Raw genomic sequence first — 26,464 nt, 5'->3', positions numbered from 1 at the left:
ACTTTGGAGAGCTGCCAAAGAGACACAGGGTGTTTTCCACCCAGCGCCCCCAGTGCCCTCATTCCTACCGGATTGGGGGCAGGGGTTGGGCAATCTGTGAGTGAAGCTGCCTCCCTGGGGGGGTTGGGAGGATGATTACTCCCATCTCATCCTCAAAATATCCCGTGTGAAACAGCCCAGATGTCATCAACAGCCTCCACCATGGCAAGCCAAACCAGAAGATTTTTCTTTCTTATTATAGTTGCCTTGTCAGGACATTAGAGTCGGTGCTTCTCCTTCTTCTTCCTTGGCTTTCTGGGGATAAGAGCACTGGATATTCCTCTGTTTTTATTCAATAGTGCACCACAAGGGAATCCAATTTGTTCATATTTAAATGATATTCCTCCAATTATGTAATTCCATCATGAGTCGCGGGCATCCTTGCCCAGGCGCGGAGTCTCCGCAGGTGGAACCATAATGGGACGTGTTGCTATTGCCGTGTGGCGAGCATGGCTCTGATAGGGAGCGTGACCTACCTCGCCAAGTTGTGTTTGTGGGGGTGGAGGGGGTGAAAAATAGCTCTGCCACGCCGGGGGCTGTAATCTGGCAGTAAGTTATAAGCTGTCTGACAGTGAGAACAAAGCCTCCCGGCAGCACAGGCGCTTGTATTGGCCATATGTTTTATGTGTTCAGAATTTAGGCTGTGAATTCCACCGTTTTGAATGTGCAATTCCTCTGCACTTCTAGAAGCAAAAGACACACACTTGTCACTTCCTTTACGGCCCTTGTGGGAGTCAGCTACTGTGTTCTTAAAGACAGCCAGGTCCACATTCTTTAGCCACCAGCTCTGGAGTAGTCTCAAGTGAAGTGGGATTATTTCCAGAGAGTCGTGTGTTTTGAAATTTGTAGCTTCATGGTAAAAGGGTGCAAATAGATAAATAGGTACCGCTCTGGCGGGAAGGTAAACGGCATTTCCGTGCACTGTTCTGGTTCACCAGAAGTGGCTTAGTCATGCTGGCCACATGACCCAGAAGCTGTATGCCGGCTCCCTCGGCCAATAAAGCGAGATGAGCGCCGCAACCCCAGAGTCGGCCACGACTGGACCTAATGGTCTGGGGTCCCTTTACCTTTACCTATATTGGATTGGTTGTAGGGTTTTGTAAGGCCTTGGGGAAGGGGCTGCTTGTAAGGGGAGAGACATAACTCAGTGGCAGAGAACCTGCCTTGCAAGCCGAAGGTCCCAGGTTCAATCTCTGGCATCGCCAGGTAGAACTGGAAGAGGCTGCCTCTTTGAAGCCCATCACTGCAAGGAATGCTGAGCTAGGTGGACCAATGGTCTGACTCTGTATAAGGCGCCTTCCTGTGTTCCTAATGACTGAAAACTGCCATTTGTAGAAGACTGATCTTCACAGAGAGCAACTCCACGGAAGTTGTAAAGGCAGCCTGGTCGGCTTCCAGGCTGAGGAGAACTCCCATGGGATCTGTTCCCAGAAAACATTTCCACTGAGGAATTGCCACAGAGATACCACAAGCCAAACGATGGCTTCCCTTTTCAGTTTCATGTGTGCAGAAGAGAAGATGAATGAAGGCATTCAGTGGCAAGATTGAGCTTTCTTTTCCTGCACCCTTTTTTAAATGAGAGCTGCTTTGATTTGGGCAATGGTTATTGCACACAGCAAAAGAGAAGTGACTTTGATAAAATGAACCCTAGGCAGGGCATTGTGCCGTTTTGCATTCTTGGTCTACGTTTTTGTCTTCTGGAACCAGATCAGATAATTCCCCAACTCACTCCCCCCCCCCACAAAAAATAAAAAATAAAATTCCTAATAAGCACGTGTGCTTGACTGCACTAAAGTGTCAGCTCTGTGAAGCAAAGGCTAAATTAAACAGCCATTTAGTTCATCTAAACAATGTGATCTTGTGATAATCTAATCACTTGAAACTTCCATCACAGCAAACTAACTTTTCATCTCCAGCTTCTGGCTGTGGTGGTCATCTGCTTGTCCTGGTTGATCCTTGCCCTGTTCTTTAGGTCTTCCCATAGCTGCACACTCTCCTTGCAGCAACACTGCAGGATGGGCTTTTTAGTCTATACACTTAGTCCTTCTCATGTATCATGAACAGAGCACACCCGAGAACTATGGAAACTTGTCCAATAACAATGGACTACGGAGTCCACAATGCAGTGTGATGAAGGACAAAATATGTATGCACAAAGACACTGACTTCTGAATAATCTTAGATACAAAAACCATGATGGCACAGCAGAAACCAGGTGGAACCTGCTTTAGCAATGCAGGTAAGTTCCAAAGAAGCTGCATTCCCTCCCCCCTCCAGCTTCTGTTTGATTTTGTGTGTGTTCTACTCCTACTTGGAGAGACATTTATCAGCAGAATTTCAGCCTTTTCTCTCTGTCTCCAGAATGTTTCTACTGTGTTCTCTTAAGGTACCTGTAATTATGTTGTCTCTTTGTATGCTTTTGCTTTTAAATTATCTTGCTGCTGCTGCAAGATACTAATAAAATAAGGTCAGTCGTCTGCAGCAGCCTGAGCTATTTTCAGCTGAGCATTGCCACCTCTGAGGATGAAAAAAACAACCTTGGCTCTTCTGCCGCTACCCCCACGGACAGTTCAGTTGTCGTACGTGTTATACTTCTAAGGAAAGATCATTTAGACCTTTTCACCAAGAACAGGAGGAGGTTGGGGCCTCCAGAGTAGCAGGGGCAAGGCGGAAGCGCAGCAGGAGGATGCAAGGCACTCCTCTGGGTCGCTGTGATGCAGGTAAACAGAGGGATTCCCCCAAGGCCTCTGTGCAGTAAACAAGTCAGCTAATTGAGCTTGCCTCACTGGGATGAAAACATCAAGGGCACGCTGAGGAGCTCGTTGGCCAGGTCTCTTAATGCTCTGAGATTATCAAAAGGGTTATCAAATGATAGAGGGAACTCACTGGGGACTGCTATGTAGGGACACAGGTGTCCAAACCCTGTTCTGCTGTGGACTCTGTGTGGAACAGGACATTTTTTGGGTCACAACCTAATGGCTCTTTTGAAAACAAGAACAGTACTGTAACATGTGTAGCATTCTAAGATCTTCAATCTTATTTATTTGAAATATTTGTATACCACTTAATACTTAAGATAGCCTCCATGCAGTTTACAAAATAACAAATGGAATGGGTTGTATACAGTGTTGGTGCTAAGGAAAAAGTTCCGTTAGTGTAAGGAATTTTCTTGCACAATGAGCCTTCTCCTCCCGCACTCTGTGGACCCCCTAAAACTGTTCTGGGTTTTCCTTCAGGCCTCCAGAGCAGATATGGGGATGACCTAGGGAGTTGGGGGAAGTCCCTTTGCATGGTCAGGAACCTCTGCACTGTTTTCGGCTAGTGCAAGGATTTAGTTGAATACGGCCCAATATGTATAGATAACAAGCTATAAAACTACAAAACTGAAATATAGTGCCATATAATAAAACAATACCATCCCACCAAAGCAAAAAATATAGCAACACAATTTAAGACATCTTTAGAGTCAGGAATCCCTTCGTTCCTTAGCCTCCCTACATCCTGCCTTACAAAACAGCAATCGCCACACTGGCACAATCGCATCACACCCAGATTCTGACATACATCTGCACAAATCATACAACACTGAGTACTGAACAAAGACGTACTGCAGAAACACCAGGAGCTCTCCTCTGTGTTACCACAAGTGGATAAGCACCAAGCCATGGCAAAACAAAATACTGACTCACATCCCTACGCAGACTGACAGCAGCTCTCACGAATTCCCGACAGGGAGTCATAGAATCATAGAGTTGGAAGAGACCACAAGGGCCATCAAGTCCAACCCCCTGCCAAGCAGGAAACACCATCAGAGCACTCCTAACATATGGTTGTCAAGCCTCTGCTTAAAGATCTCCAAAGAAGGAGACTCCACCACACTCCTTGGCAGCAAATTCCACTGTCAAACAGCTCTTACTGTCAGGAAGATCTTCCTAATGTTTAGGTGGAATCTTCTTTCTTGTAGTTTGGATCCATTGCTCCGTGTCCGCTTCTCTGGAGCAGCAGAAAACAACCTTTCTCCCTCCTCGATCTGACATCCTTTTATATATTTGAACATGGCTATCATATCACCCCTTAACCTCCTCTTCTCCAGGCTAAACATGCCCAGCTCCCTTAGCCGTTCCTCATAAGGCATCGTTTCCAGGCCTTTGACCATTTTGGTTGCCGCCCTCTGGACACGTTCCAGTTTGTCAGTGTCCTTCTTGAACTGTGGTGCCCAGAACTGGACACAGTACTCCAGGTGAGGTCTGACCAGAGCAGAATACAGTGGCACTATTACTTCCCTTAATCTAGATGCTATACTCCTATTGATGCAGCCCAGAATTGCATTGGCTTTTTTAGCTGCCGCGTCACACTGTTGGCTCATGTCAAGTTTGTGGTCAACCAAGACTCCTAGATCCTTTTCACATGTACTGCTCTCAAGCCAGGTGTCACCCATCTTGTATTTGTGCCTCTCTTTTTTTGCCCTGTTAAAATTCATCTTGTTTGTTTTGGCCCAGTTCTCTAATCTGTCAAGGTCATTTTGAAGTGTGATCCTGTCCTCTGGGGTGTTAGCCACCCCTCCCAGTTTGGTGTCATCTGCAAATTTGATCAGGATGCCCTTGAGTCCATCATCCAAGTCGTTGATAAAGATGTTGAATAAGACCGGGCCCAAGACAGAACCCTGTGGCACCCCACTAGTCACTCTTCTCCAGGATGAAGAGGAACCATTGATGAGCACCCTTTGGGTTCGGTCAGTCAGCCAGTTACAAATCCACTGAGTGGTAGCATAGTCAAGACCCCATTTTACCAGCTTCTTTACAAGAATATCATGGGGCACCTTGTCAAATGCCTTGCTGAAATCAAGGTAGGCTACATCTACTGCGCTCCCTTCATCTACCAGGGATGTCTCTCCCAGCCCTCCCAAGAGATGCCAAGGATTGAACACAAGACCTTCTGCTTGCAAGGCAGATGATCTGGCACTGAACGTATGGCACAGAGAGACAGAAAGTCAGTGTGGTGCAGTATTTAGAGCGTTGGACTAGGAGAGACCAGCATTCGAATCCCCACTTGGCTATCACTAAGCTCACTGTGTGTAACTTTGAGCCAGCCCCTGCCTCTCAGACTAACCTCCCTCACAGGGTTGTTGTGGGTGATAAATGAAGATGAGTGGGAGACCTATGAGCCACCTGAGCTCCTTGGATAAAAGCTGGGAAATATATACAATAAATAAATAAACAAATGGCCTGGTAACATTTTTTAAAATGCCCATTTTCATAGTTAACTTGACCTCACCCAACTGCATTGGTTCCTTTCTATTTTTCTCATTAGGAATCGAGCAGGAGTGGGGTTGGGAGGTGGAAGGGAGATGGTACTCACGACATCATGCTTGATGATCAGCAAGCAGTAAAATTCATCAAGGGAACAGCGGCTGTATTGTAGAGAATCCAGGGCACCATCTGTTTCCTTCCTTGGTTGAAGTAACATTTGTACTTGATGATTAAAATGTTAGATGGGTATTTCCTTTGCTTTCCTTTTTGAATTAACCAATGCAGAGCATCGCACCAACTCCTAAAAACATGTTTCATTTCGTTTTTTAGAGAGAGTCACACAGTAAGTGTTCCATTGCTTGGGAACCTGTTTAAAGGTAAAGATAAAGGGCGGGACGCGGGTGGCGCTGTGGGTAAAACCTCAGTGCCTAGGGCTTGCTGATCGGAAGGTCGGCAGTTCGAATCCCCGCGACAGGGTGAGCTCCCGTCTTTTGGTCCCAGCTCCTGCCCACCTAGCAGTTCGAAAGCACCCCTAAGTGCAAGTAGATAAATAGGTACCGCTTTATAGCGGGAAGGTAAACGGCGTTTCCGTGTGCTGTGGTGGTGCTGGCTCGCCAGGTGCAGCTTCGTCACGCTGGCCACGTGACCTGGAAGTGTCTGCGGACAGCGCTGGCTCCCGGCCTCTTAAGTGAGATGAGCGCACAACCCTAGAGTCGGGCATGACTGGCCCATACGGGTAGGGGTACCTTTACGTTTAAAGATAAAGGGACCCTTGACCATTAGGTCCAGTCGCGGATGACTCTGGGATTGTGGCGCTCATCTGCTTTACTGGCCGATGGAGCCGGCGTACAGCTTCCGGTTCATGTGGCCAGCATGACTTAGCCGCTTCTGGCAAACCAGAGCAGTGCACGGAAATGCCATTTACCTTCCCACCGGAGCAGTACCTCTTTATCTACTTGCACTTTGACATGCTTTCGAATTGCTAGGTTGGCAGGAGCAGGGACTCAGCAACGGGAGCTCACCCCGTTGCGGGGATTCAAACCACCGACCTTCTGATCAGCAGGGGGTCTTTTCCAGCCTTTGCCAGGGATTGAACCTGGGACCTTCTTCATGTGAAGCACATGTACTACCACTGAGCTGCATCCCTATCCCCTGGGTTACTTTCCCTAAGTAAACAATTGCCACCGCCTCTCTCTTTTTGCATTTGATTTTCTCTGACCACACTTTTTACAGCCCCCTCCACCCAATTTTACACACACACACACACACACACACAATCACACCTGTATCTCAGCATAACTCACAAAGTAGACTCTAGCCCATTAAAACATATGGCATAATAAATCGGTTACTCTTTAAGTTGCCACAAGACTGCTGTTTTTAATCTAAACTTACCTTCATGTAGCTCAGTGATACAGTACCTGCATTGCATGCAGAAGGCCGCAGGTTCAATCCTAGGCATTTACAGGTAGGACTGGGAATGCCCCCTTCTCTGAAACACAGGAGCATGCCTGCCAGTCCTTGCACAGCAGGGGAAGGGAGCTCCAGCCCTCCAGGCCTCTTGATGCCGCCCCTGGGGCCTTCCCCAGGCCATGCTCCTTTCTCAGACCACATCTTGGTCTTCCTTAGTCAGACCACACCTGTGGCAGCGAATGTGAGAACTTACTTCATCCCTGTGCAAAGCCTTTGAATATAACAGGGAAATGGATGCTGCTTTGAACCCGTTCACATTTGAAACAAGGAGGCTGGAAGGGGCAAGCACCAGGCAAAATCAGTCTGCACTTCCAGAGATGCTTCTACAAGGGAACTTGTGCAGAGGGTGGGCTGGCATCTTGTATTTTAGGGGAACACTCCTCAGGCTGGAATCCCACAACACCAGAGCTTCCTTTCAAAATTCTGTAGCTTCCCAGTACTCAACAGAACAGATGCATGAAGTTCAGCCATCTCTCCCTCCTTCGCAAGCACTGAGAGCTTGGCTTGTTAGGCTTACCCGTAGAAGTTTCAAGCCGCTCACAGAACAAGAAATAGAAATAGAAATACTTTATTGTCACTGTACCACCTGTTTAAGGGACGCAGGTGTGGTTTAGACAACACATTTTAAGTGGGGAGCGAAGGAAAAACAAAGAAGGGACATGAGAGGGGTGTGCAGAGAAGCAGCTGGCTAAGAATGCGGGAGAGGGATTTAACCCAAGCCAGCCATCTCTCTCTCTCTCTCTCTCTCTCTCTCTCTCTCTCTCTCTCTCTCTCAATCTCTCTCTCTCCCCCTCCCCCCTCTCTCCCTCCCTCCCCCTCTCTCTCTCCCTCTCCCCCAGCAGCACTGGAGCACAGAGACACACTCTCCTTTCCCCTCTGCTTGCCTGGAGGGGAGGGGCTTTTCCTGCTCTTTGTTCCGTTTCAGCAAACACAGCAACGAAACAGAGGCGGGTGGGCAGTAAGACCCTGAGGCAGAATGCAGGAAAGCAGCCGCTTCCTCTTTTCAGGTTTCCCTTCTCCATGAAGCACAATTTGATTTTTGCCTGATTTGTCGGCTCCAGGGACCACAGATTCGCTCTATAACACGCACAGACATTTCCCCTTCCTTTTCAGGAGAAAAAATCTGCGTGTTATAGAGGGGGAAATACGGTAATTGCAGTAGATGGGTCAGATGAAATGCAATCATATGTATACTGTGAACTGTGAAATAGAGAGTATCAGAAAGGAAAGGACTACACCAGCTGCAGAAGGTAACTATTTTGCACATATTCCATGGCTACAGAGTAGAAAACATCTCTCTGGCTTAGTGTGAGCTCCTTGTGGTTTTCAGCCCTCTCAAATGTAACTTGTAGTGCCGTGATCGAATGGCAACTTGCAAAAGCCTGAATCTCTCTCTTTGAAGGAAGAGTTAGATGCTTGTCTTAGCTGTGGAAGTGAGGTTTTGTCTTGTGGAAAAACCTGAGTTTTAAATATTCTAATTGTCTGCTATAAAACTCTGACTTCCTCCCTGAGGGAGATGAGTGACTTTAGATCATTAACACCGCAAGCCTCCTTGATGATTGCCATACTGTTTGCAAGTGACTTAATCAGGATGGGTTGTCTGACTGCCCCATTTTAATTTTATTGCCCTGATTAAGTTTCCTTAGCTGTTATGTGTTGCTTTTCCAATTCAATTAAACCAGAATGCCCTTCCATTACTCGGTAATACCGGAGCGCCTTGGTGGGTTCAGGCAGCACTTGGTATTTTCGCTTGATATCAACTCCCTGATCACAAACCCTGGCTGCATAGTTTCACTACAAATAAGTGGTATATGAATTTTGTTAAAGAAATTAAATTAATGCTTTGTAAGGATAAAACGAGTATTGTGTGGAGCACCTTTGCTAACCCAGTTCCAGCTCCCTCTGCACATATAACAAATCCCACAAAGGCTTTAACAGAGAACTTTGCATGTCAATCCCACCTACCAGCACCTGACCAAAGCCCCCTCCATTTACACCCACCTCCTTGCCATTCCCCCCAAGGCTCACCCCGAACCCTTCCCACCCCTTTTGAAGGAGGAGATACTTCACAGAAGGCACTTCATACCTTCCCCAAGCATGCCTGCTGTTCCTCAAGCTGAAGTTGGCTGTGATGACATCTTACATTTTTATGCTTATAGGAAGATAACAATTCTGCTCTAACAATGTTTTCCCATAGCAACCAACACCCTCACAGAAGATCTATTTAAACAACTGTCCCTGGTAGAAGCTCCTCGTAACTGAACCAACAGTGATAATTGTTGTTATTTATTACTACTACTACTACTACTATTACTATTACTGTTACTGTTACTGTTACTTTTACTATTTCAGTGACTGACTTTTCTACCAAAGGATTCTGGCTATGTCACAGGAACAGCGATGCAAATGCTTTCCATAGCATATCAGTCACATTTTACAGATGACTGTAATTTTCCAAATGTCAGAGTTCTTCTCCTAGAGGAGCAAGCACTCCAACAGGCAAAATAGATTTGCCTCCTTAATATATAACTGTGCTGGCTTTCCACCTCCCTGCCTCTCCCAGTCACACACACATATATCCCAAATGAAATATTTTGTGTGCTATATTATTAATCAAGGAGGCATGAAGATTCTTAGGAGGGCAACTGGATTCTCGAAAATGAAAAGCGGCCACACTCCTCATTCTGTAAGCTGTTTACTGTGGGGTGGCAGATTTCACAGGCTTTTGCAGGGCACATTCCACCAAAGTATCTGATTGCAGCCTGAAACCAATTCTTGCAGTTGCTTTGAGATAGCATCAGCGTGGTCTGTAAAATATTTCTGTTTAGGTCACAAGGCTGTCTTGCATTCTGAAGTTACTCCAGCAACTCTCGTCTAGTACTGTTGGGTGGTTGTAGGATGAGAAGGCTCAGTCCACCTGGGAGGGGTTTAATACAGCAGCTGCTGATGGGTGTGGTGTGGAGTGGGGTGTTTTCTGCAGAAAGCTTTCTACCACTGTATTCTTCTCTGGTGAGAATTTTCCCCTTTTTTTAAAAAAAAGTATTTTGTTTAATAAAATGAATTCAGAGTCGTGGGAAGAGGCAGGCCAGGCGAGTGAAGGGCTGGGTGATTTCCCACCCTCTCCTGCACCACTGTCTCCCAGAACCAGGAGGGGAGTGAAGAGGTAAGAGGCAGCTTTCCCATAGGTGCAGTCTCTGGATGCATGCGCACATCCATCCAGAGGGACGTACATAAACTGGGGGGGGGGGGAGTGGTCCCCTGTTGCTGCAACTGCTCCATAGAGTGCAGACCTAAATGGGTGTGCATTGGTATTCGGAGCCATAGAAACTACTGTTAATTGTCCTCTTTTGACAAGAAAGAGTTGGCTATTAGTGGTGTGTGTTCCTTTTGCTGGGGAGCATCCCTGACACTATGTCCTTTTAAATGTGGGAGTAGGGAATCGTCGTTTAATTTTGTTTTTGATATTGTTATGTGCTTTGTGTTTCTGTTCTGTATTTTTTTGTTGTGACCTGCCTTGAGATCTTCAGGTGAAGGACTGTATGTTAAATAAATAAATAAATAAATAAATAAATATTAAACGCTGTTCCATCCAACTTGGTTTTGACCACATTGAGTGGCAGCGGTTTTCCAGGCCAGGGTCTTTTCCCAGCCATACCAAGAGATACCAGGAATTGAACCTGGGTCTTGTTGTTTTTTGCATGCAAAGCACATTTTCTACCCCTGAGCTACAAATACTCCCGAGGAAGATGCCTTCAACTGAGTCCAGCCAGTGATCCAGCTATATTTGCGTTGTCTCCACACTGACTGGTGGTGGTCCTCTGGATTGTCTTCCAGCTCTACCTAAAGGTGTCAGGAATTGAAACTGGGATCATCTCTGTGCAAAACAGGTGCTTTATCAGTGATGTGCAAACTAATAACTAACTAAGGCCCTTCCTCATAACGTAACTAATTGGATACAATACTTGTCAAACTGGTCAGTTTCAAATTTGTAGTTAACCTTTATGTACAAGCTCACAGCTTTTCGGGTGTGCTGAAACTGAAACGTGGTGTTCCCTCCATCCCTTTTAATAATTGAAAACAATGTAAGTGTATACTGTTGCATTGTCCTGTCTTTTTCAGTAAAAATCATTTCCAGCTTGGAATTTGCTTGAATATAACATTTGCACCACATCAGGCATGCTTCATCTATTCCCTTTGTAATCAAATGCTCCCCTTCTGCTGCCTTTGATTATTGGAAGACATTTTGAGAGATAAGGCACATTAGAAAACATTGTCTAATTGTTTTTTAAAACTCAAATGTTTTCTGGAAAATTCACCTTGCTCGCTCTGTGTCAAAAACTGTTTTTGAAAATGTCCGCCACTTCCAGAGAGGGTTGCTATGCAGTGTGAAAAGAGCATGGAATAAACTCCCAAGGCCCGAAATCTTCCTGGCGGCAAACAATGGCTTTGGAGCACAGGCATAACCTTTGAGATGAACCCGGTAGCACATCTAGTCCTTTAGCAGAAAGCACCTTTCCCATTCCCTGCTTTTTAACAGGACAGCAGCAGGGCTGAGGTTCAGGCTGCAACACAATACCTTAATTCACTGGATGCTAAGAGGAGCAAATGCTAATGACTCCTCAAAGGTACTTGGCACTTATGTTCACTAAAAACATCCACTCTCTCCTTAATGGGCCATGACTTCAAATGGGACTTTTACAAGTCTCCTGTGCTACTCAGGATGGAGAAGGGAGCCCACCTGATTATGCCTGCAAGGAACTGCTGCTGCTTGAGTCCCCTTGAGTCCATATGCCTGACCTTGACAACAGGAATCAATGAGTGTGCAAAGAAATGCATTGTGTCTCTGTGCATTTCCACTGGGTGTAGTAAGATACAGAGTTGTGCCATCATGTATTAATTATGAAAGGCAGAAAATGAGCTGTGGCAAGAGGTTGCTTTTTTCTGTTTGCTGCAAGTAACTCTTCTGCAGAGTTATGCAGCCACTTCCCCCAATTTAATTTTGATATATGTGCCAGATTGGAAGCACACCTTTAGTGAGTCGTAGGTTGTCTTTAAATATTACTAGCCTCCTTGAATCCCAGCTTGGGAGAAAGACAGGATATAAATGCATTAAACAAACAGACAAGAGAACTTAAACCAGAAAGACCAAGAGACAGAGGAAGCCTGTTGATTTGCTTTCTTACACTTGTAAATCAGGTGTGGAGAACCTTTAGCCCTCCAGAAATTCCTGGACTCCCATTTCCCATCATCCCTGGCCACTGGCCATGCTTGCAAGGGTTTGTGGGGGTTGTAGTTCAGCTGCATCTGGAGGGTGGCCAAAGGTTTGCCACTCCTGCACACAGAGAGCTGTAAATGCAACACATCACAACAAATCCTGACATTCCCTTCAGCAAAGAGTTAGCATGCTCGTCTCACGGCGCACAGCAGATGTTCCTCATGTACCAAAAAATAAAAATAAAAAAATCCACCTACACAGCTCAAGGGCCCCCAGTGTTCATTTGCTCCTTAGAGATAGTATCCTGGTCCTCAAATTAAACCTTTCCTTTCCTTTGTTGTTCTATCTTGTCTGCTTGGCTCGTAACACCGGCATTCGTTAACTTGGAAAAATCCATCTGTATACTTTCCTTAAAAGCCATTTCTACAGCAGAGATTCCCATGCCTTTGCTAAAAGGACCTTTGGCTGGGAGAGAAGCAATTTCTACTGGAGAGTCTCTGCTCCTTTTCAAAATGATTGGTGCTTTTCTCTGGACCCACTGGTGCCTCCCCCACCCCAGCCCTGCCCCACAGCCTCAATCCTTCTCTTTATATAACCCAGGGAATCCTCCTTCCATCGAGCACTGGGGGGCGGTAAGGAAATTTTACCATCAAGAAAGATGCATTAGTGGGCGGTAGGTATAAAAAGGTTGACTACCCCTGGTCTAACCCCTGAATCAACTTTCTGCCATCGCAGACAACCCCCAGGCTGTAGAGTGAAAAGGTTAAAAGAATTTAAGAGCTATGATGAGATGCACGCTGAATGCATTGATCCTGCCAAAGGATTTGTTTCCCTTTCTGTGTTAACCACTTATTGATTGTCACAATGACCTTTGTCTTTGTGATTTTTTGTTGGCCTCTTTCCTACCACAGAGTCTTGGTTGGGTCTTCTTTGCGCAGACCCGGCTCTCCTACCCAAACACAGAGAGAAGGCAGCAGCTCAGGGGTAAAGCACCTGCTTCGCATGCAGAATTTCACAAGTTCAATCTCTGGCATCTCTGGGTAGGCTGGAAAGACGGCTTGAAACCCCGGGGAGCCACTGCCAGTCCTTGTAGGCAATGCTAACATCAGTGGGCAGCTTCCTGTACTACACCAAGTGAGACCACTGGTCCATCTCTCCCTTTATTGTCTACACCAGGGATAGGGAGCCTGTGGCCCACCAGATGTTGGACTGCAGCTCCCATAATCCTCAGCCACAGGTCCCCATACCTGGTCTACACTGACTGGCAGCAGCTCCCAAGGGTCTCAGACAGGAGTTTTTCCCCAGCTGTCTTTGGAGACCCCAGGAGTTGAATCTGGGGCTCCTACACATAACACTTGTGCTCTGTCACTGTGCTATGTCCTTTCTTCCGTGCTCACGGGGAAAAGAAAATGGCGGCTGCGTCCGTGCGATGAGGAGCTCTGACCACACAATAGAATTGTTGCTGTGAGAGCCAGCAGCTGGAGCACTTGGAGTTCTGAATGCAGGAAAGACTGTTTGTGGCCTGTGGGGTGTTTTCTTCCCCTCACAGTAATGCCTGGGAAGGCGGTGAGGGAAAACTGAAAGAGGGACACTGGCGAAGCCACCCAGCAGACCTCAAGGCTGAGCTGGGTGTTACCAACATGGCTACACAAGGAACATCTGGAAAAAGAAATGTATGAAACAGGACGTTGAAGTGTTCTGTGTTGTTTTCACAAGATGGTGCCGGGAATACATGGGGAGGAGACATGGCGAGGCCGTCGCTTGTGTGCCTCTTGAGGTGCTGATGGGAGTTGTTGTCCAAAACGCCATGTTGGCTGAGCCTGGCCTAATCCAACTGCTGTGAGGATAAATTGAGAGAGTCCCATGTGGGCTGCCCTTAGCTCTTTGGAGGGAAGTTCAAATAAGTGAATTTCTTTGACTCATACCCAGTGGGAGGTTAAAATACGTAGGGGTTTGCCTCATACGCTTTCGAACCTCATGTGCTGGCTTTCTGCCTTGGTTAGCTAGCTGTCTGCCAGCCGCTTCTCAGGAATGTAACTTGCCCCTTTTCTATGCATTTTCTCCTGTATTTCTGAAATACCTTCTACAGCTGCCTCTCCTTCTGATCTGCTTCTTCTGTTAAAGCTCATCCAAGCTCGGTTTTCTATGGAACAGTGACATCTTGAGGTGTGTCCAAGCATTGGAGAAATGGGTGGGAAAGGCTAGAAATATTAAACGTGATTATTTGCCATTTTACTATGGTGGTCTCTAGGGCTTGCTCAGCTGTGATATCAGAGCTCACAGAATTATGCCCCTTCCCTTAGGAGACCCTGGGTTTATTGCTTGTGCTGAATTAACAATTGGTCAAGGATGGGAAAATCTGGTTCTCCAGATGCTTCTGAACTGCAGCTCCCATCATCCCATGCCATTGGCCATGCTGCCTAGGGCTGATGGGAGCTGGAGTTCAACCATGCCTGGCAGGTCAGTGGTTAGTAGAGTGTGGGCACAGTGGAGTTGTGCCAAAGCCTTCGTGGAAAGTGGGCTTTGAGGAAGGAATTTGAGAATTAACAATGTGCAGGTGTTTTGGAAGGCTGTTGTCAGGGAACTGCCATCGGCTCACGGGCGAGAGGGGAAAAGGCGGGTGGATTACAGAGAGCCCCCAAAGATTGTGGGAAGCAGCACTTCCTCAGCGGAGGAAGGAAGCCACGCTTCTAGTGGGGAGGAGCTTCAGGGCTCGGAGGAGGCAAGGCGGTGCCAGGACACCTTGCCTGAGCAAAGCGTGGAGGAGGGAGGTCCCCCCTTACCCACGCCTTCCTTGCGCAATAGGCTTTCGCCCAGAGAGGGGAGGCGCAGACTGGGGGTCAAGAAACTACTCTGCTGGGGAAGATTTAAGGACCGCCCACTCTCAGATCCTGCCAGTGAATGAGCAAGACATGGAATAGAGGTGCTCTGTATTCTAAAGGGGTTTTTTTTAGCACCAATAAAAAAGCATTAGAACAGACTAGGGAGGCATCTTGCCTGATTGTTCTCGAGCAACCACCTCTAACAGCTGTCAACAATACTATGAATGTCAGGTCAAAGCTGCTGGAGTCAGCTGCTGCTGCAGAACGTGGTGGCGGGGGGGGGGAGAACTACCACCAGCATATAACACCTTGCCTCTGGAATTTGTGCTGCCTGTCCATTTGACACATTGGGCCAAGTTCAAGATGTTGGTACTAACATAAGCCCCTTGTCCTTATCTCTCATACATCCTGTCTGCAGGAGAACCTCTCCTGCAAGTTCTGAAGGTCTCAGAAGCTCACTCTGCAGTAACTCAGGGCAGGGCTTTTAGCGTGGCTGCACCTGTTCTGTGGAATAGCGTTCTGTGCCTAGCGTTCTTGAGCAGAGCTGAGGAAGCTATTAGCAGTGAATCTGAAACTCAAGCCTCTCCCTGCAAAAATCCTGCAGTGTCTCAGAAACCAGTTTTCCCACCCCAGGGTGGGTGCAGCCAGGTGCTGACCACAAGGGTCTTGCCATATTATTCCCAGCTCTGCTCTTTGCCTGCCCAGTGCTGTTCAAAGCAACAGCTGTTCCTCTCTCGCAGTTCTCCTTGACAACTGAATACATATGTTTGCAGCCTGCATAGCTGGTCCCTGGAGCAGCAATCCAGACCTACTTTGGTGCAAGTTCTGCAAGGCAAGTGACTCACCCTTCGCAAGTAGACTGGGAAGTGGGGGTGGTGGTGGGGGGGTCAGAATCTGTGCAATTGCTGCAGGGCTGTTGATTTTTTGTTTGTTTGTTTTTTTACACAAACTTTGGACTTTGGACTAAACATCATGAAGATTCCGCCTTCAAAACTTGATTTGTGTTTGCTGTGCTGCCTGTAGAACTGTTCTCTTATGTTCCATTTCGTTTCTTCTTGGGGTTTTTGGTTTTTTTTAAGTGTGTCACTAAAAGATGCATATTTGATGGGGAGGGGAGCCTGTGCTGCTCCTTGAGGCATGTGATACATTATTATTCATGGCACACACAAGTACTGTTCTCCACCACATGCGTATGGTGCAGGGATGATGGGCCTCAGGTCAAGGGTCCAGATTAGACCCTCCAGAATTCTCTTTAGGGTGTCTTTAGGGTACCACAAAGCTCTCTTTTTTTGCCTTTCCCTCTTTTCAGACCTCTTCCTCTGGACCTTGTCAGGAGTTGGAGTCAGGCGGAGGTCAGCAATAAAACAATAAATGTCAGGCTTCAGGGAATTCGCTTCCTGTGTCAGTGAAGTGAACTCTTTATCCAAGGGAACAAAATCATAACTCTTCCCTGTAGGTCTTGCCCTAATGAAGGTCCCTGCCTTTCCACTGCTTTGTCAGCCTCTGCACGTTCAGGGGGAGGGGAGCTGGCCGTAGCAGGAGGAGGAGACTCACTGAATTCTTCAGCAGCCTGCCTCCTCTCTGTCTCCTGGCCCTCCTCCTCTCTTGCCTATGATTCTGCACTGCTCTCTGCTGCAGCTGCTTCCTGCTCACTAAACCCTGTTGCCTCTTCAGCTTCTGACACCTTCTCCTCCCAGTCTGGTCCCTCTTCTCGCTCTGACCATGCATCGTCGACCCACCACCAGTCCCCCTGGCTCTGATCCTTCTTCCCCTGGAGGTTCCCTTGGGGGTTTCCCAGCTGGTGCCTCCCACCACTCCTCTGCGTCCAACCAGTTCCTCCAGCACCTCGGATTTGGCAGATGGTAGACCAGGATTACCTTTTCAACAAAGGAACCAAAGAGAAAAAAAAGCTCTTGTTCTTGTAGTCGGATAAAGTGCCATACACTAATATGATTGTAAAATCTCTCTTTGCCTTCCCTCTTCAGAAACTTCTACTACATCACGATCCTCCGGGACCCGGTGTCTCGGTACTTGAGCGAATGGAGGCATGTCCAAAGAGGAGCAACCTGGAAAGCATCATTGCATGTCTGCGATGGGAGATCACCAACTTCCGAAGAGCTGCCCAGCTGTTACTCGGGGGATGACTGGTCTGGCTGCTCCTTGCAGGAGTTCATGGACTGCCCGTACAATCTCGCCAACAACCGCCAGGTCCGCATGCTGGCAGACCTCAGCCTGGTGGGATGCTACAATTTGTCTGTCATGCCAGAAGAGCAGCGGAACAAGGTTCTTCTGGACAGTGCCAAGGAGAACCTGAAGCGGATGGCTTTCTTTGGCCTGACGGAGTTTCAGAGAAAGACTCAGTACCTCTTTGAGAAGACGTTTAACATGGTCTTCATCTCCCCGTTCACGCAGTACAATAGCACACGAGCCTCCAGTGTGGACATTGACGAAGAGACCCAGAAGCACATAGAGGCTCTCAATTTTTTAGACATGGAGCTGTATGAATATGCAAAAGATCTTTTCCTGCAACGTTATCAGTATATGAGGCAGAAGGAGCACCAGGAGGCGAGGCGGAAGCGCCAGGAGCAACGGAAGATCTGGAGAGCTAAGCAGGTCCACAGCAAGGAGCAGAGCAGCACAAATGCAACAACTGACTACATCGGGAGTGTGGAGCAGTGGCGATAATAACAGGGGGCAAGGTGTGTTTTTAGGGAGATCCAGATTTGAAAAGCCAGGGCACGGCTGCTAAATAGAGAGGAAGGATGAAGCAGCCAAGCAAATTTGTGCTCCTTTGAGGGTGGGGAACGGATATAAGGCTTCTGGCCTGTGGCCTTTGCCAATGCTTTGTGCATTAAATGTCGTGCCCAGTGTGGGTTAACCTCACCTCTATGTGTCTCAGATCTGTCCCTTTCTAAAAACAACAAACCATGCTGGCCTGTTTAAGCAGCAATTTTTCTGAAATGATTGCTTGGGCAAAACCAAACATAAAAACTGATTGACATGGTTAAAGCTGAAAAAGTTGGGGAACTTTTTTTTTTTTTTTTTTTTTTTTTGAGGTGGGGAAAGTATGCTTTTGATGGGCAGGGCATGAGCTGTGGGTTGCCCATCCACCCATTTTGTCTTGCAGGGCTGGGGATTCTGTGGCCTTACAGATAGTCAAGACTACAATTCCCAACATCCTTGACCCATTGGGCCGTGAAAGCTGGTGGGAGTTGGAGTGCAAAGAGACATGGAGGGTGGCAGATGTTCCCTGATCATTTCCGGGGAAATCCCCAACACTGTTCTTTTCAGGCCAACTCAGCCCCTTATCTCCAGGATGAAAGCATTTTCAGCTTGGCATTAGCCATCAGAGTGACGGTCTGTTCAGTTTGGTAGCAGACGTTTTAATAAGGACAGTGGTGGCCATAGTGAGCCCCACTGAATACTGTCGTTTGGGGGCCACATTTCTGCTCCACGTCATGAGATCTCATCATATGAGGTTGGACAGAAGAACATCAAGCTCCTTTCCAACTTGACAGTTCTACAATTCTTTGTTATACAAGGTCTGTGGAGCCTGCCTCCAAAGGTCGTTTGGGATGTTTGGGGCAAATAAAACACCCATTTCCCAGAGTTTGGGAGTTCAAGGCATGATAATCTCAATTGTGCTTTGCTAGGTGGCTTCCACGTGGGAAACACACAACCAGAATGAAGCATCCCAATGGAATATCTCTCACCCACCCTCTGTTATTTTATTTTATTTCATGAATGTATTTTCATAGGCCAACTGCTTTTAGCACATACCAAATATGAATTCTGATTAACGGGGTGTCTGAAGAAGAAAATACATTGGCTTTTTAACAAAGAATAGAAGAGTTTTGTCTATAATTATTTATAACTCATTTTTAAAAATCTTCCTACTGCTGTTAATGAATTTTAAGCTTGTTTCATTTCATGTTCAATTGGAGTTGAGAATATTCTCTCAATGATCTGGAGGACATTTAGACTAGCTTAATACAACAACAGAAAAGTACTATTACAGAATTACTTTGTGCAATTGAATTGGAATCCATTTTGAAGATGTGGGGATGGGGAGAGAGGCAACTCTTGTATTCCTGTCCAGTTTCAACAACTCTCCTTTCACATATTTATCTAGCAGGAGTTGATCATTTTGTATATTGCTGCCCAGAACGTTTTTGATCGAAGCTGTATTTTTAAAAAGAATTTATTAGCAGTGGGCGGGGATATGCCTGGACTGGCGGTTTGCTTTTGATCTGCTCTTTCTAGTACGATGCAGAATTTGAGCTCTCATTTTTGTAATATTTGTGAGCCCATCAAGGAGTCCCAGGGGGTCTCCCATCCAGACACCTGCTAGACCCAGACCTGCTTAGCTCCAGCCTCGGGTGCCTTCAGACTGTGACTTAGGGCCTCGTGGTCCTTCTGAGAGTTGAGAAAGGGAGAGAGGGCTGAGCCACAGACTTTGAAGTAGCCATATTTCTTACATTTGGTGCCAGCTCAACACCAGAATTACTCTTCTGCCGCCACTTGAAATGCTTCCCCTGTTCTAACAAGGGAAAGTCACATGCAGAAGACAGCCTGAGTATGGATTTTCTTTGCTGGTTTGCGAACAAGTGCTTACAGGTACCTAAAGCAGGTAATAAGCATATGAAATTGCCTTATACTGAGTCTGATTATTCGTTCATCTAGCCCAGAGTTTTCTGCTCTGATGGATTGTGGCTTCCCACAGAATCTGGCTGGCCACTATGTGAACAGATGCTAGACTAAAAAGTGTCATTTGTCTGATCTAGCAAGGATTTTCTCCTGTTCTCTTGGGGTCTTTCTCAGCCCTACTTCTTGAGATAAGCAGTGGTTTTTAATGGTGATGGAACCTGTTACCTTTTGCTCTTCCTCTGTGTGGAGAAGGGCTGTATCTCAGTGGTAGAGCACATTCTCTACATGCCGAAGACCTTTGAACATAGGGAGGTCAAAGGGATTAATCTTTGATGCTCTGAAGAAAACTGCCCTTCATGCCAGAGACTAGGCAGTTTTCGGACATGGTGAGTGACTTGGAGCAAAGGACCTCCATCGTGCCCAAACACCACAAAATAGTCCTGTGAGTTAGTCCTCAGGGCATTAGGTCAGCTAAACCTCCCCTTTTTAAATTACTTTTGAGACTGTGATGAATTACGACTGGAGGGATCTGTGTGCCCCCTGAAACTTTCACACTGAATGCAAACCGACTGCTATTATAAGAAGAGGCAATTATTAATGATTAACAGAGTTAATCCTTCCTTTTGAGGAAGTGCTAGCCACAAAAGTGAAACTAAGCTCTCCAGCTGTGTGTAAGAATGTACTTAGTTAAGGAGACAGACGCAATTTTTTAAGGCAGTCTGTTAAGGTGGAGAGTGAGTTCTTAATTAGACCAATGGCACTCAGTATGGAGAAAATACTGTTGAACACCCCATTGACTGTTGGTATCATGCAGCAATTATTGGATGAGCAATCAAAAGAGCTCAGAACTGAGATAAATAAAATGGTGAATGAAAACGTTTCAGAGAAAGGTCAGATTAAAGGAGACATGGAACTTTTGGGAAATAATACTGATAAAAATCTGCCAGAACATGAAAGTGGAATGGTGAAGTGGGAAGCAGCAGATGATGAAATGGGCCTTCAAACAGGTGCCTGGAGGAGTGAAACAGTCAAGCAATGGAGTTGTGATTCTGGACGACTGGAATGAAACCATTGGCGGAGAGATTAAGAAACATTCTGAGATGGCAGAGATAAGAGTCTACAATTTGAAATGAATTCAAAGGGGGAAACTATCAAGCTTCTGGTGATGCACTTGGAAAAAGAATGGAAGAAGTGGAAATGTTTTACATTAGTAGGATGCCTCGAAATGAAATAAGTTCTTCTTTTTCTCCTGCTAAACTAGAATGGAAAATTAATGAATTAATGAATATTAATGAAATTAATATTAATGAATATACAATAAATAACTATGGATTGATATTTTAGTATACAATCACAACAGAGAGATTCCTTTATGAATAGAGATTAACGATTTATTGTTTTTTAACTGTGGAAGGGTTGCTGGAATTCCTTGGAGATAAATTCATCATACCGGATTGAAGTCTTGATTTTCAATGATAATAACAATGGGAGAGCCCCCTTTAGACTTTGTGTGGAAGGGGAAATGATTGAACTTGAGGTCTGGGGTTGAAGATTGGGAAAACACCATCTAACAGAACAAGGAGCAGCTGGATATTATCATGGAATACAGCTAGATACCATCGTGAACACTCAGAATATTTTAAACAATATTTATATATATAATTGACAGGCAAAGAATAAGAAGCTTTCTTTATTTCTTTTCTCTCTTTTCATCTTTTTATTATCTTTATCTTCCTCTCTTCTTTTTATTTTATCTACTTTGTTTTTCTTTATGTTTTGTTCTGTCTACTCTGGGTTAATGAGGGTGATGGCTGACTGGTGGAGGACCTGCGTGAGAGGCAGGGAAGGGAAGATCTCTCAGAGAGAGAGAAAGAAGCTCCCAGGTGAAAGCTAGGAGGGTCTACCCCCTTTTGTTTGAGCTGAGGGTTAGGAGGGTCTACTTTTGTATTCTCCTCCTCCCCTTTCTCTTTTCCTTTCCTTTTTTCTTTCGTCGTTGTTTTTATTTGGATTTGGGTTTTTTCTTTATTGTATTGTAAGATGAAAAGTTTTAATTTTAAAAAATATGCAAAAAAGAAATTCTGACTCAGAATAAGGCAACTTCCTATGTGCCACTGAGCTCGCCTGCCTCTTCCTCCCCACTTCCAAATTAGATACCAATGTGTTATAACTAGGTCTGGGATCCCTGAGTTGGAGGATGATCAGGTTTGTTTAACGTGATAAGTCTGCATGTTCCTGCACCTACAAAACTTGGGACCGTTGTCAGATACGCTTCTGCCTACCACTTACATGTGAAGTTTCTCCTAGTGAGCAATGTTTTCCAAGGGACTATAGATGACCGTAGGTCTCTAAGCCAGCCACTTTTTGCATCTTGTAAGACATTTGCATCTTAAGAGTGGGCCACTGATTGCGTTTAAAAACAGCCACCATAAGTTTCCCAAATGTCTACCAGCACCCATCTAACTCTGGTTGACTGGGGCTGGTGAGAGTTGTCAGCCAAAACCTCTGGACCACACAAGGTTGGCAAAGGCTGTGCTAGAACTTTAGGATTGTTAGGAGAAGATACAATTTAGTTGCATTTTCTCTGTTGCTGGGGGACCAGCTGGGAGGCAAGGAACTGGACAATTTAACATGCTTGGACAAGGCAAATCTCTATGCAAAAATTTTGTGAATATGATGGTGATAAAAGAACAGGCTCTTCTACTTGATAGTCTAATGAGAACTGATATTAATTTTGGTCTATGCACTCAGTAGCTGATTTTTCTTTTAATGCCCTGGGTTTACTTAGCTTAACCTTCCATCTGATCTGCAGGGCTGGAGGCACCTGGGGATGATGTTTCCTTATTTCATGCATACTAAATCTTAACTGGACTCCTTTTGCACTATATGTCATTTATATGTGAGATTAATCAAGTAAGGCTGGGGGCTCAGCCTAGATGAGAGGCTTCACCAAAATAGACATTGCAACAACAATGCTACCCACGTCTTCCTGCTTCACAGAGCAGCCCTAACCATGTCTGCTCAGAATTAACTCGCGTTGAGTTTAATGGAGCCCACACCCAGGACGTGGCTGTAGGGACAAAGCCTGCCTTATCCAAAGTTTATTGCATCAGGCAATCTTTCAGAGGCCTAGTGGGTTTGCTAAACTTCAAAAATTTAAGAGTGGAGAGGGAAAAGCCAGCACCGGCAAAATGCAAAGAATGAGTGTTTAAAATGCCCGCCTGGCATTTCCAGCGGAATTCCTTGATTTTCACAGGGAGAGACAATGTGCTCTTGAAACCAGAGGGCGTTGCCTGTGCTGGGTGTCGGTTTGAAGCACCCTGCCTGATGTAGGAGATGCAACCTCGTTTTTATGCTGTGCTCTGCATGGTTTACAAAATAATAAAATACTAAACCCTTTCCTTTACTTTGTGTATACTGTTTGTTGTATATAAGGGATGTGTGCATATAAGGATTCAATTTTGTCATAACCACGCGGATTCAGTTGCTTTCCACTATAGGCAACTATCTTGCTGTGTAGTTTTATGATGACAAAAAAGGGGGTATGGGAAGGAAAGGAGTTGACTTTGATTGTGTAATTGAACAATAGAGTTGATAAAATAAACATTAATTGCAGTCTTTTGTTGTGGGTTGATTATTGAAATGACTCCGTCTGGCTCTGGGGTTGTGTTCCGAATCCGCTTTTCTAATCTCACAGCCTTCTTTCAAGGAGGTTCATGTTCTTTTCTGTGCTCAAAAGAAGCAAAAGGAGTTTTGCTCTGAACTAACAAATGGAAACCCACCAAAGGGGCGGGGGGGGGAGAGAATGATGGCATCCAACACAGGAAACTGCCATATACCAAGTCAGACCATGGCTTAGCTCAGTCCTGTCTAAAGCAGGGTTGGGAATTGTTTGTGACTCCCCAAATGTTCCATTTTGTGCATTGTAGCCTTCTGTGGTTGCATACCAATGGGGGTTGTTTGCTGTTCTTGCATTCTGCTGTGCAAGGGCCATAGGTTCTGTCTATTTCAGATCCTGAGTCATGTTGCTCTTTGGAGAAAAACAACACCCATGGACCCTTCCCAAACAGCCTATGAAACCCAATGATCTTTCTATTACTATTTCTGGCAGAAATGAGAACATGTGCACTCTGTTTGTAGGAGACAGACTGAGGAGTAAATCTGTAGATTAAGATTTAAACTACCTATCCCACATGTGTGGGAGAATTACAAAAGAAAACAGGTTGTGAAAGCAGGTTTTTTAGAAGAGTAAAACACTTGATGTTTTGTAGCTTAGTAAAGTTTAGGAACAAGGTAATTACACCTTTTTATCCCTTTATTTGTAGTCTGCTGACCTCCCCCTCTTCACCCCCATTGAAGAGAATAAACCATGCATTTTTAGTAAGATAAACAAAAAAAGTTTACTTACACTTCAATGCAGACAGCAAATACAATGCAGGTAAAATAACTTATCAGGAACAAAATGCAAGGGTTGGATTGCAAAATAGGTTTTGTGTGTCTGGAGCCCCTAGACACATATCTGATCAGTTTGGAAGCATAGTGGCGATAGTTTCCTCAGAGGCCGGAGGAAGTATAAAAAAAAATATCTCCTTGTTAACAGTATTCCCTCCCAGAGGAGTCAGGGGAAGTAACCATACCGTGGGTCCTATACAATACAATAATTTTAAGAACTCTCTGTGTACTAGCCCTGTGCTTGTCTAGCAAAAGAGACAATTGTGTTTTGGCTGCAAAGGGACTTCCTCCCAGGTAAATGTGTTCCTCCCTGCCCCTCACCCACCCCCTGCCTTTTCCATGCCAGTGCCCAGTGGAGGGGCATGGGCAGTGGCACAAAGGAGGAGTTAAGAGACAAGAGGAATGGAATAACCAAAAGCACATGATATTGCAAACCCATGTTACATGGCACAGCGACATGTGATGGATTTAGAAAGGCAAGATTTGGCCTTGTCACCAGTCACCCGGACAGTGGAAACGTTGTGTGGTTTGTGCTCCAAAAATGCAGGAAGAAACAACCTGCCAAGGCAGCGATTTACAGGTACAAAACCGATGATAAGAAATATACGCACACATACAAGTAAGGTACATTTATTATGTACTGAACTGAACAAAAGCTAAAACCAACAACCGTACAAATGAAATATCATAACATACAAAATACATTATATAAATAATATAAAATATGAGGGATATTCAAAACCTGTCTAAAAAAACACATGCAATATGATACTTTAAAATGTGGAAGTTAAAAGTGACTTGGGGAGGAGAGTAACATATCCAGATGAAAAATTTAATGCATGAGAACAGCAGCTTAATGGGGCAGGAGAGAAAAATCTAGCAACAGTCCCTGTTGATAATTTGCTCGAATCTGCCAAAAGGCAGGCCATGTACCATTTGGAAGTCCTACCTTGAAGGTTTGAGGGAATGAGAAGAGTCACCAGTCATCTTTAGTTATCTTCATAGGAATTACAGGCAAGAAACGCATGAGCCAAAAATTTGGTAGCTCCAACCCCTTCACAAGGACAGAAATGTTCAGTGTTAAAGAGCTACCCTTAAACCAGCTGCCTAATACAGCAGAGGGTATGCAGTTCAGCTTAGCTTTAGTGAAATTGAAAAGGCATTTGGGAATAATTAAATTTCCCAAGTATCTAGCATGGCATGCAAATATATGCAATGGACCTGTGCCAAAAGTCATTCCAGTACCGTAGCTGTACAACTGGGACCAGGTGAGTTTGTTTTTATTTTATTATTTATTATTTATTTTATTATTTATTTTGGTTGTTTTATTATTTATTTATTTTATTTATTGCAGGATTCATAGCCAAAAAAGACACTCAAAGCAGCTTTACAAGAATCATTCTTAAGATGGGTCACACAGCCTACAAAGAAATGACAACAGGAAATACAGAATATGGAGGAGGAAAAAAGCAAGCTGCAGCAGAAATCCTAAAACTTACCATTCTGAAAGTTGCTGGTTAAGTTTCTCTTCCTATAATTAATGTTTCACACGATCTCTTTCCAGGGGTTTGCATGTAAGGCCAGGAGCAGTGACCCCGCCGGCCGCTGCTTTAAACCTTCTTCCCAAAATAAACTATTGTTATACAGTGGTACCTCGGGTTAAGTACGTAATTCATTCCGGAGGTCCGTACTTAACCTGAAACTGTTCTTAACCTGAAGCACCACTTTAGCTAATGGGGCCTCCTGCTGCTGCTGCACCACTGCTGCGTGATTTCTGTTCTCATCCTGAAGCAAAGTTCTTAACCTGAGGTAATATTTCTGGGTTAGCGGAGTCTGTAACCTGAAGGGTATGTAACCCGAGGTACCACTGTATACCAATCTCTGAGCAGTGAGAGACGCCTGGGGTTCTGGGTGCTCACACAGGGTTTGGTATCCTTGGAATGAGGAGAAGGTTGTGGTGTCTTTAAGATATATGATTTATCTACATCTATATAGAACCTGAGCCTACGGTGGAGGGGCTCACAGCATTAACACCCTAACAGATCTTGGTCCCAGCCTTGGATTCCATCACAAATCAAGCAGTCTCTGGGTCCAGCTCCTCAGTCTGCTTTCAGCTTAGCTCTCAGCTGGTGAGGGCAAAAGCCCACCCATTTCCCCCCCTGGCACACATCAACTTCTTTGACTGTGCTCATTGTGGTGCCTGAGGGACAGGATTGTCACCCTTGCTCCCCTACCTCCAATCCCCACAGATAAAGGACCCCAATAACTGGAAGGGCATTGTGCAGAGCAGTGGTTCCCAACTGGGGTTCATGCAACCCACTTGGGGTTGTAGTGCCATTCACATAACAAAAACTAACATAGAGATAATCAACATTTTCAAATGTAGGGCGTCCATGGCTTGGCTTTTGAAAAACAGGGGGTCCTCAGTTCTTAGCTAATTGAGAACCACTGGTGCAGACTGACCCCCGCCTCCAAAGTCACAACACCATTATTTCATTTCAGTAACAAGTACGGACAGAGTTGCTGCAGTTACATAAAGCTGCCTTCAGGTGGCAGTCATGCAAAGTTAA

General features: G+C 45.4%; 2 protein-coding genes across 2 annotated transcripts in view; one reads left to right on the top strand and one right to left on the bottom strand.

The window, feature by feature from the left end:
* HS6ST2 (heparan sulfate 6-O-sulfotransferase 2) overlaps positions 1 to 18,636 on the top strand; it is a 139,696-nt gene extending 121,060 nt beyond the window's left edge. Inside the window, exon 2 of the mRNA XM_081896992.1 lies at positions 16,784 to 18,636. Coding sequence (XP_081753118.1) covers positions 16,784 to 17,483 — 700 coding nt within the window. The 3' untranslated portion in view covers positions 17,484 to 18,636. The remainder of the gene's footprint in view (positions 1 to 16,783) is intronic.
* IL13RA1 (interleukin 13 receptor subunit alpha 1) overlaps positions 1 to 26,464 on the bottom strand; it is a 439,968-nt gene that overhangs the window by 87,816 nt on the left and 325,688 nt on the right. The gene's annotated exons all lie outside the window — the stretch shown is intronic.

The sequence above is a fragment of the Podarcis melisellensis genome, assembly GCF_964234715.1.
Source record: "Podarcis melisellensis genome assembly, chromosome: Z".
Taxonomy (NCBI): domain Eukaryota; kingdom Metazoa; phylum Chordata; class Lepidosauria; order Squamata; family Lacertidae; genus Podarcis; species Podarcis melisellensis.
This window is presented reverse-complemented; position numbering and strand designations above follow the sequence as displayed.